This window comes from Cutaneotrichosporon cavernicola (genome assembly GCF_030864355.1).
Source record: "Cutaneotrichosporon cavernicola HIS019 DNA, chromosome: 2".
NCBI classification, from domain to species: Eukaryota; Fungi; Basidiomycota; class Tremellomycetes; order Trichosporonales; family Trichosporonaceae; genus Cutaneotrichosporon; species Cutaneotrichosporon cavernicola.
In genome coordinates, this window is record NC_083394.1 from 2,493,376 (window position 1) to 2,509,071 (window position 15,696).

Genomic DNA, 15,696 nt, shown 5'->3' on the forward strand with positions numbered 1-15,696 from the left:
AAGGTCTACATCGGCGAGCTCGTCCTATGCCGAAGGCTTGACGTCCTCCTTCTCCTTAATGACCTCACCAGCCTTCACCTCCTCGTTTGTGTCGATCAATGAGGCGGGGTTTTCGGAGGAGACTGCTGCCTTCGCCTTGGCCTCATCCGGAGTGTCGACTAAGGCGATGTCCTCCCCGGCTTCCTTGGGATCAGACTGGGCTTCATCACCATCAGCCTTGACGGCCATCTCCTTCTTGTCCGTGTCCAACTCGACAACAACCTCCGGCTTCTTCCTCAAGTCAGCAACACCCTCCTCGGAGTTGGCGTCCTCCTTGTAATCAGCTTCGTCCTCATGAGGAGCTGGCTCGACAGCGGCCTCCCCTCTCACCGTCTCGGCCGCCGACCCGACAGTCGCGTCGTTGGTGGACGGTTTCTCGATGGGAACCTCTCCTGCAGGTCCGTCGGATTCGGCCGTCTCAGCGGCAGCAGTTGCGCCAACAACAGGCTCTTCCGCCTTCCCAACGTTCGTCGCCGCCAAATCCGCCTCGGCCTCCTTCCTCGACTTCGTTACAGGCTTCGACGTGGGGCTAGCCGTTTCTTGCGCAGGAGCGGTTTGGACATCAGAGTCGCCTTTGAACTCCTCCCTGGCCTCAGTCGAGTCCTTTCCTGCGGCGTCAGGTTGGTCGTACGCAGGCGGACCGTCGATCTCTTTGACCTCCTTGATCTCCTCCTCCATTGGTGTGTAGCCGACGGGGGCAGAGATCGGGCCATCGGTCGATGGCGCCTGGATATGGACGATCGGGGTCTGCATGACGGGCGAAGCGATGGACTCGTCGCCGTCACTCAGCTGGGTGCGTATATGGGGCGTCGGCTTGCTCCCACTGCCGGAACCAGAGGTTGGGAACTTGAAGCCACGGTCGAGCCGGCCGTCCGACTCGGGGCGCGGGCTGCGGGATCGCTGCTGCGTGACCGGCCCTCCGGTGCTCGTCTTCCGTTCGTTGCCTAGGGATCCTGATCGTTCGACACTCGGTGCGAACGAGCCCTGTCGTGACGACGGGCTCATGGCCGGGCCCGTGTTGCTCATGCGCGCAACAGTCTCCGGGCTTGGCGAGCGGACCTCCGGTTGCTCGCGTACTGGAGACCCTGATCCGCCTACAGGAAGCGATGAGTGTTTCAAGTCGGACGGGCGACGGAATGGAGCAGAACCTGAGCTCGAATCCCTTGGCGCTGACGGCGACGGAAGGAGGTAGTTGGCGATGGGCACCAGTCTGATGTCAGCTCGTCGAGATGATACCCGCAATCCACTCACCGCCTCTCAGCCGCAACGGCAAGAAGCCAGCTGGGGCTCACGACGGGGAGGTTGGCGGCCACAGCCTTTTCGTACGCCTCGTCTATGTGGCTACCACTTCCATTGTCGCCATCGCTGAGAAGCGCCGACGAGCAGACGAAGTGCGTGGTGGCAGTTGAGATATGGGGCGCCTCGCGCGCCCCGATGTCGGTCAAGCAGGTCCGCAACTGAGACAGGAGGGTTGCAGGCTCGATAGATCCGAACGTTGGGTAGAGGCCAGTGAGGTTGCTGGTCGTCAATGCGTTCCCCAACATCAAACTCACTCCATGGTGTGCGTCCGAACGCGAATGAGGTTGGACGGGAAGGTGCCAGCCGTCGTCTTCCTGCAGGTCAGCCGGGTTTGCTGAGATGATCACAGCGGCAGTTACTCACATGACGAGTTGGAACGTGTACTCCTCGCCGCTTTGAAGGCCGCCCGTCTTCCACTCCGTCTTCTCGTCCTTGGTCCCAACCTCGCCACCGACTCGGCCCCACCGCTGGCCGTTGCGGTACATTTCGAGCCCGCGGAAGGTGGCGCTGCCGAGATACAGCTCGTTCCATTCCAGTGCTACGCTCGTCTGCGTGACGTTCAATATTTGGAGCTCAGGCTTGGTGGGTGGGTTGGTGCCGAACGCGTCGAGGATGGATGCTTGAAGCCTTTCGAAAGAGCTCTGAGCCGTGCGCTCTGCCTCAAGGTCGCGCGTGACTGTGATGGTGAGGATGGAGCCTGGGCCGAGGGGTGGCTCATTGGGTGATGGTTCTGGGATGAGGAGCGAAGGGAACTCGAGGAGGTGCGAGTTAGGTCCAAGGAGGATGGCCTGACGCATCAACTGACGCTCGAGATGAGGAACTTACCATGCCCGCATCGAGCTTGCCGAGAGTGAACGTGACTACAGCCGTGAGCTGATTGTTTCGATTCTCCCGAAACGCGCAACACGTTGCGACTTACACTTCTCCATTTTGTTCTGTTTGGACGCGTCGGAGGACCCACGCTGTTTCGCCGCCATTGTTAAGATAATCTCAACGTTGGTGGACGGGATGAACGCGTCGTCGTGGTCAAAGAAGGTTGTGTGTATATGGTCGGGCGGGATGACTGTGGAGAGGAGAGGATGTGGATTTGGATGTCGATGTGGATGGTTGTGGCCTAAGCCAGAGTCCAGAGGCCATAGGAGCGAGACGTAGGGGGAGGAGACGAGTAGGAGGTAGGAGGTTGGACGTGTCATCTCACCACGTGGTCAACCCTGTGACACAAAATCATTATCCTGCCCCACTCCATTCTTCCTCGAACATCCATCACATGACATGTCAAGATCAGTCAAGATGTCGAAACTCGGTTCACAAGTTCCAGCTGTTTGCCTGTCGTACTTTATCGTCACCCAAGGACGCTGATCACTCTTGGGCTTGTAGTTACTTGACTATTGGGGACACGGGACCAGGCCATGCATCCGCACACCTGTGACGAGGCTGCCACGTGAGATAACTATTACGCACCACCCTCGAGATCACGTGAGGTACATGGTTGTGTGACCAGAGGAGAAGGCGTGGCATCAAGACAGCGTTGGCTGACGAATGTGAAAGTTCCCACACTGCGCACAGGGCTGTTGGCGATGAGGGGATTGTGACGTGAGTCGGGAACAAGCTCCAACAGCCGATCTTTACAACACTTCTCCCGGGCTCTCTGATATAGTGTTTGGTGGCGTTCATGGGACCTTGTATTTGTCTTGCATGCACGTACATGCATCCATTAATTCCCCTTTCTTGCTTTGACATGTCTCAAACCAAATGCACTTGAACGTCGGTCGATTCCTTGGAAGCGCCACTCGGATGCATGTACGTGCATGCAAGACAGAGTTTCACAACTTCGGCGTTGACCGCTTTATTCCAGGCAACGAGCGTGGATGTACAGTATGCGCTGGGGAAGTGTAAAGTGGGGAGGGAAGACAGGGAGACGTGCCAGAGAAATGGGAAGGAGAGGGGAGGGGAGGGGTGGGGGGGGGGGGAAGGGGAGGGGGGGAGGGGAGGGGGGAGGTTTGAGAACGATCGAGGGAGAATCGGAGAACCACGGTTAGGGCCCTAATGGTGGCGGCGGGCCCGGGTGATACGGGACTGGGCCCATGGCCCATAACCCAAAGGATCCTTTCGACTTGCTCGGTTGAGCTGCAAGCCCACGAGGACCTCCCCTTTCCCTCTGGGCCCGCGGGCCCACGCCCGCATCACCTGTCGTCGTGTTAAACAGACGGTGTTCGTGGCATGGCCAGCCGAGGCTGTTACTTGGGATTGCACTTCGACTTGTCAGTTGTAATGGTGCCAACGGCTGTATGGATGACATGAATGGTTGATCAGTTAGCCCAATTGACCCAACTAAACTAGTAATTGGCAGAGTGTTGTGTTGCTTGGGCCATGGGCCATTTGCCATTGGCCAAGTGCTAACTAACGGTGACGCAGAAGGTGGTGGGTTGCTTGAATTGCCTTGGTGGGAATGGCAAGGACGACGCTGGTTGGCTAGGGCTAGGTGAATTTTGAGGCAAAGCGGAGGCAAAGTTGGTTCAAGACCGGGGGTATGGGCGTTGAGGTGAGGGTCACGGGTGGCGGCACGGTCAAACCTGGCGACGACGAGGGCAGCGGCGGCGGGCCCGGACTGGGGCGTTGGGCTGCCACCCCGTAGCCCTCGTACCCCCGTACCCCCGCCAGTAAACCAACCAACCGAAAGGGTTCCGTCGGGCGCACGTCGTCCAACCCCCACCACCACTCCAACACCATTCCCTCCATCCTCATCACCATCACAAGCCTCACCGTCGACATTGCATCCATAGACCTGCAGCCAGGTACATTCAAATCACCTCGATCTCGCCCAAACCCGATCACCCCAACCCCATTTCGACCACCATCCAAACCAAACCACAACCTCCGATCCGCTCCCCGGGCTCACCCAGACCACCCGCGGTCACCATCGCCTACCCCAGTGCTCGTCGTCGCCATTAAACAAGCATTCGTTGTTTGGTGAGTAAAAGTGCAATCACAACCGCACAATAGGAGTGTGCATGTCACTTTGACCTAGAACTCCCATCACTCCGTACTTTGTCAGAAGGCCAGACTCTAAGAACCACCTTCCTTCATGTGAACGCAACCATTCTTGCTCCCCGTCTGGCATCCAGCCCTTGCCATCTCTCGTCATCCATTCACCGTCTCCGCATCGCTTCTTACGTCCATCACTGTTGGGGCAATGCACGCCCATGGACCAATCGGTCGCGTTTCATTTCCGCCAGACGCGTCGAAAGTAAAGTCGCTGATCAACCTCAGGTAGATACTTAGTGTCCGTCCTGCTGCCTCAACGCCGGTCAACATGCAGTCTGAGGAGTCGTCACCAGAGCCTCAGTACCGTCCAATTACCAACGTGGGCCACTCGAACAATGTGCATGCGGGGAATCATGTCTCCGCACAGTCGAGCGGTCTCCCAACGGTAAGCACTACCGTCCTGGACTACGCTGATGCCTCCAGCCCCGCCAGATCATCTTGAAACCACCCAAGATGGCCTCTGAGGATGACTTGACTCCGGAACCGTCAGATGTCGACGATGCAGAGGGCGAGGAGGAGGTCGATGGTAGCGAAGCAATGGTGAGGGAAGGTTGGATGATTCGCAATGCTGACTACCAGGGCACAGCGCCAGTCTCTAACATGGACAGCGAGTCGGACGACCAGTCGGACGACGAGTTCGACGACGATGATGGAGATGATGATCCCGACTTTGGTGCGAGCAAGAAGCCAAAGGGCAAAGGTCCCCCCAAGCTCAAGAAGTGTAGGTGCCAATTCTGCGGTTTCGCAGTATGGGAGAGAGGCGGGAACTGACATTGTCAGCTACAGTGGGCCTCTTCCCCTCTGTTCGCCGCGCCGGATCCAACTCGTCAGACGAGGACTACGCCGCTAAGTCGCACAAGAAGAAGTTCTTCCAGCGCTCCGGAGCCCACTCGCGCGGCACAGCAACACCCGACACAAGCTTCGGCGCATCAGACGACGGCTCTTCCTGGCGCCGTGGTGCGGCTCGCAAAGTGGTCACCTACAATGAGGCCAACGTCGACTACGGACTCGACAGCGACGGAGATGACGACATGTTCTACGGACGCGAAGTACCCATTGGTGAGCAATTGATGCCACACGCACTAACTGCTCAGAGAACGGGGCTGTTGCGGACGAGATCGACCTTGTTTTGTCCCATAGTCGTGACGACGAGCACAAGAACGACGAGACGGACGATCCTCAGACCAACTTGGTGAGTTGCACGGTCGAGCGGCGTTGACTCTCAGCGGTTCCACATCAAGTGGAAGGGTTACAGTCACATCCACAACACGGACGAGCTCTACTCGTTCCTCAAGGGGTACAAGGGCTTCAAGAAGGTTGAGAACTACATACAAAGGGTCTGGCTCGTCCAGCAAGCCTATCACCATCCAACTCCGGACGCCAAGTGGAAGCCCAGTCGTGAAGACCTCGAGCAATACGAGATCGACTGTGAGCGGATCCGCGAGACTCAAGAGAGTTACAAAACCGTGGAACGCGTGGTCGGCGAGAAGGAGGAGATGCGGGACGGCCAGCGCGTGACCCTCTTCCTCTGCAAGTGGACCAACCTTCATTATGCCGAGTGCACCTGGGAATGTGAGTTGCCAGCAGGCGTTCATTGCTGACATTTAGCTTATGACGAGATCAAGGGCCAGGCTCAAGAGGCCATCACAGAGTATCACGAACGCATGGCCCGCCCGACTGTCCCTGCCCGTTCCGCCAACTATCCCATCCACTCCCGCCCCGCGTACGTGAAGATCTCCGAGGATCCCGAGTACCTTCAAAGTTGTGGCCAGCTTAAGCCTTTCCAACTCACGGGTCTCAACTGGCTGGCCTATTTGTGGTGTAAGGGCGGCCACGGAGGCATGCTGGCGGACGAGATGGGCTTGGGCAAGACTGTTCAGTCGGTCAGTTTTCTGTCTTACCTCTTCCACACCCAGAAGCAGTATGGGCCCTTCTTGGTCGTCGTGCCTCTCTCAACGATCAACGCCTGGCAAATGCAGTTCCGTACCTGGGCACCCGACCTCAACGTTATCATGTACATGGGCTCTGCGGCATCGCGCGAGATGATCCGCCAGACCGAGTTCGGCCCTCCTAAGAACCTCAAATTCAACGTCCTCCTCACGACGTACGAATTCATCCTCAAGGACCGTGCCGATCTCCAGCAGATCAAGTGGCAAGTGCTCGAGGTCGATGAGGCCCACCGCCTCAAGAACAGCGACTCGCAGTTGTACGACGCACTGCAGAGCTTCTCCACAGGGTTCCGCCTGCTCATCACTGGTACGCCACTCCAGAACAACGTAAAGGGTGAGTTGGGGAGAGGCAGGCTGTACTTACGTCAGAACTTCTCGCTCTCTTGCACTTCATCGAGCCCGAGGAGTTCCAGCTCGCCAACGATTTCGAGCTGGGCGATGCGGAGCAGGAGGCCAAGATCAAGGCTCTCAACTCGCAGCTTGAGACTCTCATGCTTCGTCGCCTCAAAAAGGATGTCGTCAAAGAGCTCCCCACCAAGTCAGAGTCGATTCTGCGTGTTGAGATGTCCGGTCTTCAGCAGCACTACTACAAGAGTGAGCGCGTGGTTCATCAACGCTAACCGCCAGATATCCTCACGAAGAACTTCGCTGTACTCAGCAAGGGCGGCACACAGAATGTTTCTTTGATGAACGTTGCGATGGAGCTGAAGAAGGCTGCCAACCACCCGTATCTTTTTGACGGTGCTGAAGATCGCACAAAGCCAGTAAACGAACTGCTCCGCAGCCTCGTCATGAACTCGGGCAAGATGGTTCTTCTCGACAAGCTTCTCGCTCGCCTCAAGGCTGATGGGCACCGGGTCCTTATCTTTAGCCAGATGGTCCGCTTGCTAGACATCATCTCGGACTACATGGCCGCGCGCGGCTATGTTCATCAGCGTTTGGATGGCACTGTCCCTAGCGACGTCCGCAAGAAGAGTATCGAGCACTTCAACGCCCCTGGTTCTCCTGATTTTGCTTTCCTTCTCTCCACTCGCGCGGGCGGTCTCGGTATCAACCTCGAGACGGCCGACACAGTCATCATCTTCGACAGCGACTACAACCCGCAGAACGACCTGCAGGCGATGGCGCGTGCACACCGTATCGGCCAGACGCGTCACGTCAACATTTACCGCTTCGTCACCAAGGGGACAATCGAGGAGGACATCCTCGAACGCGCAAAGCGCAAGATGATCCTCGAGTATGCGAGTGAGTACTTGCCCAATGAGCGTGAACATGACACTGACCTGACAGTCATCAACCAGACCGACACGAGCGGCGGCCATATCAATGGAACCTCCACTCCCAAGGACAAGAACGGCGACTTCTCCAAGGAAGAGTTGGCTGCGATCCTCAAGTTCGGAGCCAGGTCGATGTTCCAGGCCGACGAGAATGCTCAGAACGAGAAGCTCGATGCCATGGACCTGGACGATATTCTCACCAAGGCTGACAACTTCGACACGGAGGCAGCGGCTGCTCCAGCAGGGACCTCCTCGGGCGGCGAGGCCTTCTTGGCACAGTTTGCCGCTATCCAGGACGTCAAGAACGACACCGATGACCTCAGCTGGGATGACATCATCCCTGTTGATGAGCGTGTTAAGATGGACGAGGATGAGAGCCGGGCACTGCAAGCCGAAGAGATGGGGTCGCGCAAACGAGCAGCTGCTCGCGCGCCAGGTGCATACGAGGGCATGGACGAAGCTGAGCCCGAACTCCGCGACAGCAAGGCTCCTTCTCCTTCAGAACGCAAGGCCAAGGTCACAGGCCCTCGGAAGAGCAATGCGCAAAGGGCCATTGAGCTCAAGGGTTAGTAGCCGTTTGAATCTCGCGCTGATGGACAGACCGTGACCTTCGTGTTCTCATCCGTGGTCTGCAGAAGTGGGGTCCCATCCGCACTCGATACGACACCATTGTCGAGGAGGCCAAGCTGGCTGCCAAGAACCGCGTCGTCATCATCCAGACTTGCGACGATATCCTCAACCAGGCAGAAGAGGCTGTTGCGGCGCACAAGAATGAGTTGCGCGCAATGCAGGAGCGTGGGGAGACGATTTCGTCCTCGTTGAGGCAAAAAGCTATCCTCTTCACGTTCCGCGGCATCCAGGGTATCAATGCCGAGACAGTCGTCGCCCGCCATTACGAGCTCAAGGCGTTGGTCGAGCACTTCAGACGCGTCGACGACGTTGAGAAGTACGCCATTCCTCACGACAACCTCAAGCCTACCATGAACTGGAGCGTGGAGTGGGGTCCAAAGGATGACGCCCGCCTCCTGATCGGCATTTGGAAGTACGGCTTCGGCGCGTGGGAGTCCATCAAATCTGTACGCACCTAGTGATAATTTCACAGTACTGACCGACTCAGGATTATAACCTCCACCTGCAAGACATGATCTTCCTTGAGGATCCCAAGATGAAGGACCCAGGAGCTCCTAAGGCGGGCATCCCTGGCCCCATTCACCTTGTTCGCCGTGGTGACTATCTCTGTGGTCTCATCAGGGAATACGAGGAGAACCGACGCATGCTCATAGAGCAACAGGCGGTCATTGCGAACATGCCGGTGAAAGAAGGCTTTGGGTACGACCACCCACCAATCCCTTCAGCTTCCGCCACCACCTCCTTCAAACCGCCATCGATCACCCCGTCGGCTTCCAACAAGGCCGACAAAGGAAAGCGTCGCAAGACGCCTGAGTACACCGACTCCGAGGACGACGAGAGCTACGACTCCATGGATGAAGATGCCATCAAGGAACTTTTGAGGCCGGCTAAGAAGCATCTGGTGAGGTTCATACTGAAGGTTGCTCACCCTTGCAGAAGAAGCTGAAGTCGGGGACCGAAAACTTGTCTCGCGAGGAGAAGATTGCTGCACTCAAGGAGTGCGTAGCCGGCATTGGCTCCCGGATCGACGAGATTGTTGCCGAGAAGGCGTCCCAAGGGCAAGACGGTTCGAAATGGCGCAAACATTGCTGGGTGTGAGTCGCTCGTGTTGCTGAAGTTTGTCATGCTGAAGCTGCAGCTTTGCCTCCTTCTTCTGGCCTCGACAAGGTGTCAACTACCAGAAGCTCATGGACATTCACTCCAAACTGGCAAAGGAGTCAAGTCCAGCGCCAAAGAAGGCGAAACGCAAGGGAGAAGCAGCAGAAGGTGGAGGGAAGAAGCGAGTAAAGAAGGAGATAGATTGAGGAGTTGGTGAATGGGCGGAGGTGAGAAAGATAGCGCAAGCGCTATGTACAATGGTCTACAGTCTCTTTCCGTCACTATGATGTGTTTGATGGTCTCGTTCTTAGAGCTTTGTAGCTCCGCTCGCCAGATTTGCAGTCGAATGCATGTACTCTGTGTGACAGTACATAAAATATACTGTAATAGAGTAGGAAATGGAACATTTCAGAGCTGGAGGACTTTTGGCTCCGATCTCCGTATATCCCCATTCAGTATTCCCTCTGACCAGCATTGTAACCTCCTAAAGTATATTCCTTCCTATACTCCTGACTATACATCACATTGCATTCCACTAACCAACGCCACCAATCGCCCTCTACTTCAGACTCCAGCTACATCTTCTTGCTGATTCCCATAATTCCACAATTTCACAACGACACTGATGGGTTCCAAACCTGCTGGAGACCCTTCTACTTCTACGTCGCTGCCTCCAACTGCCCCTTCTCGCCGTATCAAAGGCAAGAGAACACGTACAGGTAGGTTCGGCCTTGTCCGAGACCAAGCACATCTGCTGATACTAATCTGTAGGGTGCCTCACTTGCCGCGCTCGCAAGGTAAGTATAGTTACCCCACCTCGGCAAACCTCTTCCCAGGTTATGCGACGCTAACGCGTAGGTCAAGTGCGACGAACAGCCGGGCACGTGCGCCAACTGCGAGCGTGTGTGTCTCGCATGCAAGTGGCCTGAAGTCCGGAATGTCCTTGAAGAGCGTTCTGTAGCGCCAGTGCATTTGTCGAGAACGTCGATAACTCCAAAGACAGAGCACAGCCCTCAACTCCCACCATCCTGTATGTCGATTGCCGAAACTCGAGCTAATGCTCAGCGGGTCCTATCAGGCGTAATCGCCACTCAGCGTGTGTAGCATGCCGATGCGCCCGCGCCAGATGTACCCAGGACCACCCCTCGTGCACACGGTGCATGGAGCAAGGCATCGCCTGTGAATATGCTACCTTGTCAGGAGTACCTGGAGCGACGCCGAGCAGCGTGGACGAGTCTCCCAGCGAGGCAGATCGTGAGCCGTGGAGAGGCCATGCCAACGTGTACGTGTGCTGTTGCCCCCTGCCATCCGCCCCTGCTGATCTCGTCAGTATCCACGGCATCCCCCGTCCAATCGTCGACCGTCATGTCGAGGCATTCTTCACACACGTCTACCCAGTGCAAGGTAACGCCGTTGTGCACAGGGGCACGCTCATGCGCGACATTGCCGAAGGGACGTCGTCACACAAGGTCGTTCTCGCCATCTGTGCTGTTGCGTCGCGCTTTGTTGACGTCACGGGCACACCAAGAACTGCGGGTCATCACACAATGCTTACAGGGTCGCCAGAGGCCAATCGTTGGGCAGCCGAGGCCAAAGCCGACATCATCAACTCAGACATGAGCATTGAAAACATCACAGCCGCCCTCATCCTGGCCAAACATGACATCTATTCGGGGCGCTTCAGTCAAGCTTTTGTGCTTGCCGCCCTTGCAACTCGCATGTCCCTGGCGCTGTCGCTTCACCGTGAGATGCCCGCTGAGGCGGAGGTCTCTCGAGCGGAGCGCGAAACCCGACGCCGGCTGATGTACGCGTGCTACTCGCTCGACCGCATCATGTCAACGGGCGTGCCAGAGTTCCTCTCCGTGCCTGCCCACCTTCTTCACGTCCGCCTCCCATGCGCCGAGCAGAAATTCAACTTGAACATTGAGTCGAACACGCCCATCCCCAACCTTGAGGATCCCGGGGTCGATGACTTCGCGCCAGCCATGCTCGACGAGGTGGGCATGTTCGGCCAACATGTTCGTCTTCTGAGCATACGCGCCAACATTCTTCGTGTCGTTCGGAACCGGCGCGAGTCGGACCTGCCTCCATGGGATGCTTCGTCGCTATTCGCCATGGCCAGGAACAAGCTCGAGGCCTGGTTCAACTTGCTTCCTCCGCAGTTCCAACTCGAGCCTGAGACTGTCTACACCCGGCAGTTCCAAAACGAGCTCACTGCTCTCACCATGCTTCATGTGTGGTATAACCTCAACGTTGTCGAGCTCACACGCGTTTCGATGCCGGGGTTCACTGAATCGCTTCCAGCGGAGCTGATTGGGAGGGCGCCGCAGGGGTGGGTGCAGCAGACACGCGACCAGTGTGTTTCCCACGCCCGCCTGGTCGCACGCACACTTCGACACGTCGCCAGCTTGGTCGACATGGAGACGCTCGTCTTTGGGGACCAGTCGCTCCCCATCTGCGTCTATGAAAGTGCGCGTGTGAGACTGCAGTACGCATTCCTTCTGCCACACGAGCAGCAGCCGGCCGAACTTGGAGAGCTCACGGCGGACGTTGCGGTCCTGACCGTGTTCATTGAGCGCATGGGCAGAAACTTCCAGAATTCCAAGTTCCTTGTGGGTACGCGTGGTTGGGCGTAACTGACGGACACAGCTTCGCGAGATGCGCAAAATGCTCCGCCGTCATGGCTTGGATATCGGAAGTGACCTCTCCGAGCCGTCACAGCCTGGCAGTCCCGAGGCGCAGGATCCATGGTCGCGCCGGGTCCGCACGCTCCGTGAGCATGCACCGCGCCGGCCTCCATCGTCGGTCCCGTCCCACTCCCAATACTATCCGCCCCTCCAGAGCGCGCAAATCTCAGCAAACCACGCATCACAACATAACCACTCACAGGCTGGCTCACTACCAACACCTGCACCCACTGACGGCCCCGGCAGTGACCACATGCAACAGGCCATGTCGCTGTACCCCGGACCTGGCGTACCGGGCGGTGGCTTCTGGCATCACAACGGACACAATAACGGACATCCCGAGGAGGTTGCAGTCCTGCTTGGCGAGTTGGGCCAGGCGCAAACCACGGGAGGGGTGGATGCCATGGGCGGTGGCTCGCTCATGGACATGTTCGCCGACTGGGTTGCGACTGGCTATGACGCAGGGAACATGGGTCTTAACGGCGTCGTGTAGAGGGGCCGTGCACAATGCTATCAACTGCAATGTATTTTACTGCAGCAAGCGGACTGCGATGTAGAGAATCACTTGTAATCGAGCGTAACTCCCTGTAGCTAGGAATGTAATGAAATGCTTTTAGCTCTCAGGTCCGGTAGAGGATAACACTCCTTGCTATGGGAGGAAGAGGATGTTGGGATGTCGATTGGCGATTGGCGAGCTGCTAAACAGGAATCGAACGTATCTGTCGTGAGTGTTGACCTAAATACTCCACCCACCGTCTCAACGTCTGTTCCCAAATCTTCAAGAACTCTCCCACCCAATTCCCTTTCTCCTCCCTTCCCTCAATCACTCTTTCTTCCACTCCGCAGAGTATTCAGTTGGATTCAACAGAAGGGAAGGCGGTCCACACCCCTGTTTCCTGCCGTCGTCATAGATAGCGTCCGCGAGGTTCCACAGCATCAGGCGAGATGGCCGAGCGGTCTAAGGCGCTGTGTTAAGGTGTTCTAAGAACATCCGCAGTCTTCGGACGTGGGTTCGAATCCCACTCTCGTCAATAAGGGTATTCAGTTACTCAGCCTCCTCTTTTGAATCGCCTGAGAGGGAGACGGGGGCTTATTTTGATACCAGCAGACTTCTGGTCCCATGTTGGACAATAGCGGACCGCAAGCACCCGACATGGCCGGAGAAGGAGAAGGAGAAGGCCGCCGAACGAGCTTCGTGGCGCACGCTTCATGCAATGATGAGTCCGCCTGGGCGTAGTGCAACCGAAAGGGGGGTCTCGTTCTCTCAGTCACCTGACTGCGGTGGTAGCAAGGTCAGTGACCAGAGAGCTGAAGAGTCGGCAGTCTAACAGTGCTCGTACCATGTGTCTCTCTCTCTTCGGCCGTGGGGAGCGCCAGTGTCGCTTCCAGCCGCAAACTCATGCTTCAGCTACTCGCAACGGGCTGCATTGCTTTCGAAAGGTTTTTTATGGATTTTCTACTGTTTTTGGCGTTTTCTGGGGTTCACTCTGGTGCTTGCTCACTCACTGCACTTTCGACAGGATATGCTGGCCGTCTACCTCGGCAGCGGCGATCTGGGGTATTCCAAGCTGTGAATCTGTATCTCTCTGTATTCAACAGGGGCTAGAGGACGATCGCGGTGGCGCCCGCGTCCTCCGACCGAACCCGCCCGCGTCTCGGGTGGAACCGTCACTGACGCGGGCGGTATGGCCGCGTGATGTCGCCATGGAGTTTAGTGCGATGGGCCGGGATGCGAGGCAGGAGGGCAACAGGGACCGTCGCGGCGCTTATGGTGCTTGCTGTGCTTGCTGTGCTTGCCCTTACGGCCATGCTTGCCGTTGCAGTGCTTGCGCGGGGCCGGGGAGGGCCATGGTGGGTGCTCGGGATGGTGGTGAGGACCGACATGAGGGCCCGGAGCGCCGCCGTGTGGGCCGTCGTGGGGGGGCGCGGGGGCCCAGCCGTGCGACTCGTGGTTGCCGAACGGTCTGCGGGGCCCGAAATGGCTACCATGACCAAAGGGACTCCCGCGACCGAATGGACCACCGTGACCAAACGGACCACCACCGGCAAAGTGTCCCTCGCGACCGAAGCGCGCACCGGGGCCGCCGAAGCCACCGAAACCGCCAAAGTCACCGAAGCCAGGCATCTCGCGCTCGTGGCCAAAGGGAATCTCGCCAAATCCACGGTGGCCACGGCGGTTCCAGGCGCGGAACTCGCGACGGAACTCGCGCTCGCGGCGACGGCCAAAACGACGGTGGAGGCGGTCGTCCGAGTCCGAATCCGAGCTAGTCGAGTCCGAGTCCGAGTCCGACTCGCTGGAGCTCGAAGACGAGTCAGACTGCGAGTCGGATGTGGTCGAGTCCGAAGTGTCGTCCTTGCGCGCCCGATGGCGCTGGTCGCACCGCATTTCGTGGAGCGTCGCGTCCCAGTCGACGTCGGCGGGCTCCACACCGGCGGGGAGTTCGATGTCGACGGTGTAAGTCTCGCCCGGACCGCGGTGGTGGTGGTGGCGGTGGTGACGGTGGAAGCGTCCCCAGCGGGCGAATCCGTGGCCGGGGAAGTTTCCGCGCCCAAAGGGGGGAGGGCCCGGGACCGGGGCCGGCGGCGTGGGCGGGACCGCGTGCTCGAAGCCGGGAGGCGGGGGTGGCAGAGGTGGTCCGCGAGGGCAGCCATGAGGTGCCGCGGGAGGAGGTGGACCGCCTGGCAGACCGTGGCGGCCGTGGCCATGCTTGTGCTCCTTGTGCTTGTGCTGGTGCTTGTTCTTGTCCTTTGCCTTGCGGCCCTTGCCGCGGTGCTTGTAGTACTTTCCGTGGCGGCCAACGACGACGACGGTCACCGTGCGGCCAGCGAGCTCGGGCGCCCCGGCGAGGGACACGGCAGCCAAGTCGTCCGCGGCCTGGTCAACCTCGTCAACGGGCGTCTTCTCGTGCTCCGAGACAGTGTGCTCTGACACGACCTCGAATCCTTCGATTTTGTCGCTAGTGTCAGGCGACACTAGGGCGGGAACGTGCTCGATGTCGGCGTGGGCCATTGTGAGACGAAGAGGAGATGGGTGGCAAAGTCGTCCAAGTGGTCTGGTATTTATGTTGCAGGTCGCCACAAGTCATTCGACCAAGCGCGTGGGAATCAGAGGGCACTGCAACTGTGCATCGCAGCAGACTGGGCTTCGTGAAGGCCAATTGCGCGTGATAAACCCCCCCTTAGCAGCGCCTCGACTGCAATAATCGCTGGAATTTCCTGCGACACGTAGATGCCGAGCCGAGGAGAACGCGCGTCGTGCCTAAGATAGACTGCGGACTGGGAAGCGAACAAGGATGCGACCTGGCCAGTTGGCTTCGGGTGGCACACCCCGAAGCGTTAAGCGGTTAGCGGGTGTTAGGTCAGAGGACGGATGAGGTGAGATGTTAGAGGGACTAGCGTAAATTCATGTGCGCAGTCGATCACACAATTATGCTTCTCGATTGACTCAGTTTCGGTATTTTACTTCCAAGTGGCCGACCAATGACGTAATGCCTGCTCAAATTAAGTGCCCGCAAATCTCTGTGGTACAGTTAGTTACTCACAAATTCCATTCCAATAACCCATGCATGTCCTTAGTACACTCTCTTAATCTATGAACGGGCCCGATACCTGCAGGAAGGGTTTATGTGACGAGCAATATTAGTACAGGTGGTTGCAGGCAGGTGCCGTTCG

General features: G+C 57.8%; 4 protein-coding genes across 4 annotated transcripts; 2 read left to right on the forward strand and 2 right to left on the reverse strand.

Moving 5' to 3' along the window:
- Positions 1–24: 24 nt before the first annotated feature.
- Positions 25–2,315, reverse strand: CcaverHIS019_0209740 (uncharacterized protein; the record flags this gene model as incomplete). The annotated part of the gene is made up of 7 exons (XM_060598046.1): positions 25–312; positions 370–1,249; positions 1,291–1,557; positions 1,593–1,652; positions 1,702–2,126; positions 2,164–2,198; positions 2,258–2,315. The coding sequence occupies 7 exons, from the start codon at positions 2,313–2,315 to the stop codon at positions 25–27; spliced, it is 2,013 nt and encodes a 670-aa protein (XP_060454878.1).
- A 2,336-nt stretch (positions 2,316–4,651) lies between these two features.
- Positions 4,652–9,543, forward strand: hrp3 (uncharacterized protein; the record flags this gene model as incomplete). Its single annotated transcript, XM_060598047.1, has 14 exons — positions 4,652–4,768; positions 4,807–4,923; positions 4,963–5,104; positions 5,164–5,442; positions 5,478–5,575; positions 5,610–5,955; positions 5,992–6,666; positions 6,702–6,926; positions 6,960–7,577; positions 7,623–8,174; positions 8,210–8,685; positions 8,727–9,140; positions 9,176–9,333; positions 9,378–9,543. 14 exons carry the CDS (start codon positions 4,652–4,654, stop codon positions 9,541–9,543), a joined length of 4,383 nt encoding a protein of 1,460 aa, XP_060454879.1.
- Positions 9,544–9,962: 419 nt separating this feature from the next.
- Positions 9,963–12,517, forward strand: CcaverHIS019_0209760 (uncharacterized protein; the record flags this gene model as incomplete). The annotated part of the gene is made up of 6 exons (XM_060598048.1): positions 9,963–10,056; positions 10,109–10,134; positions 10,196–10,238; positions 10,538–10,619; positions 10,668–11,949; positions 11,987–12,517. The coding sequence occupies 6 exons, from the start codon at positions 9,963–9,965 to the stop codon at positions 12,515–12,517; spliced, it is 2,058 nt and encodes a 685-aa protein (XP_060454880.1).
- A 1,218-nt stretch (positions 12,518–13,735) lies between these two features.
- CcaverHIS019_0209770 (uncharacterized protein) lies at positions 13,736–15,034 on the reverse strand (the record flags this gene model as incomplete). The annotated part of the gene is made up of 1 exon (XM_060598049.1): positions 13,736–15,034. One exon carries the CDS (start codon positions 15,032–15,034, stop codon positions 13,736–13,738), a length of 1,299 nt encoding a protein of 432 aa, XP_060454881.1.
- Positions 15,035–15,696: the final 662 nt, after the last annotated feature.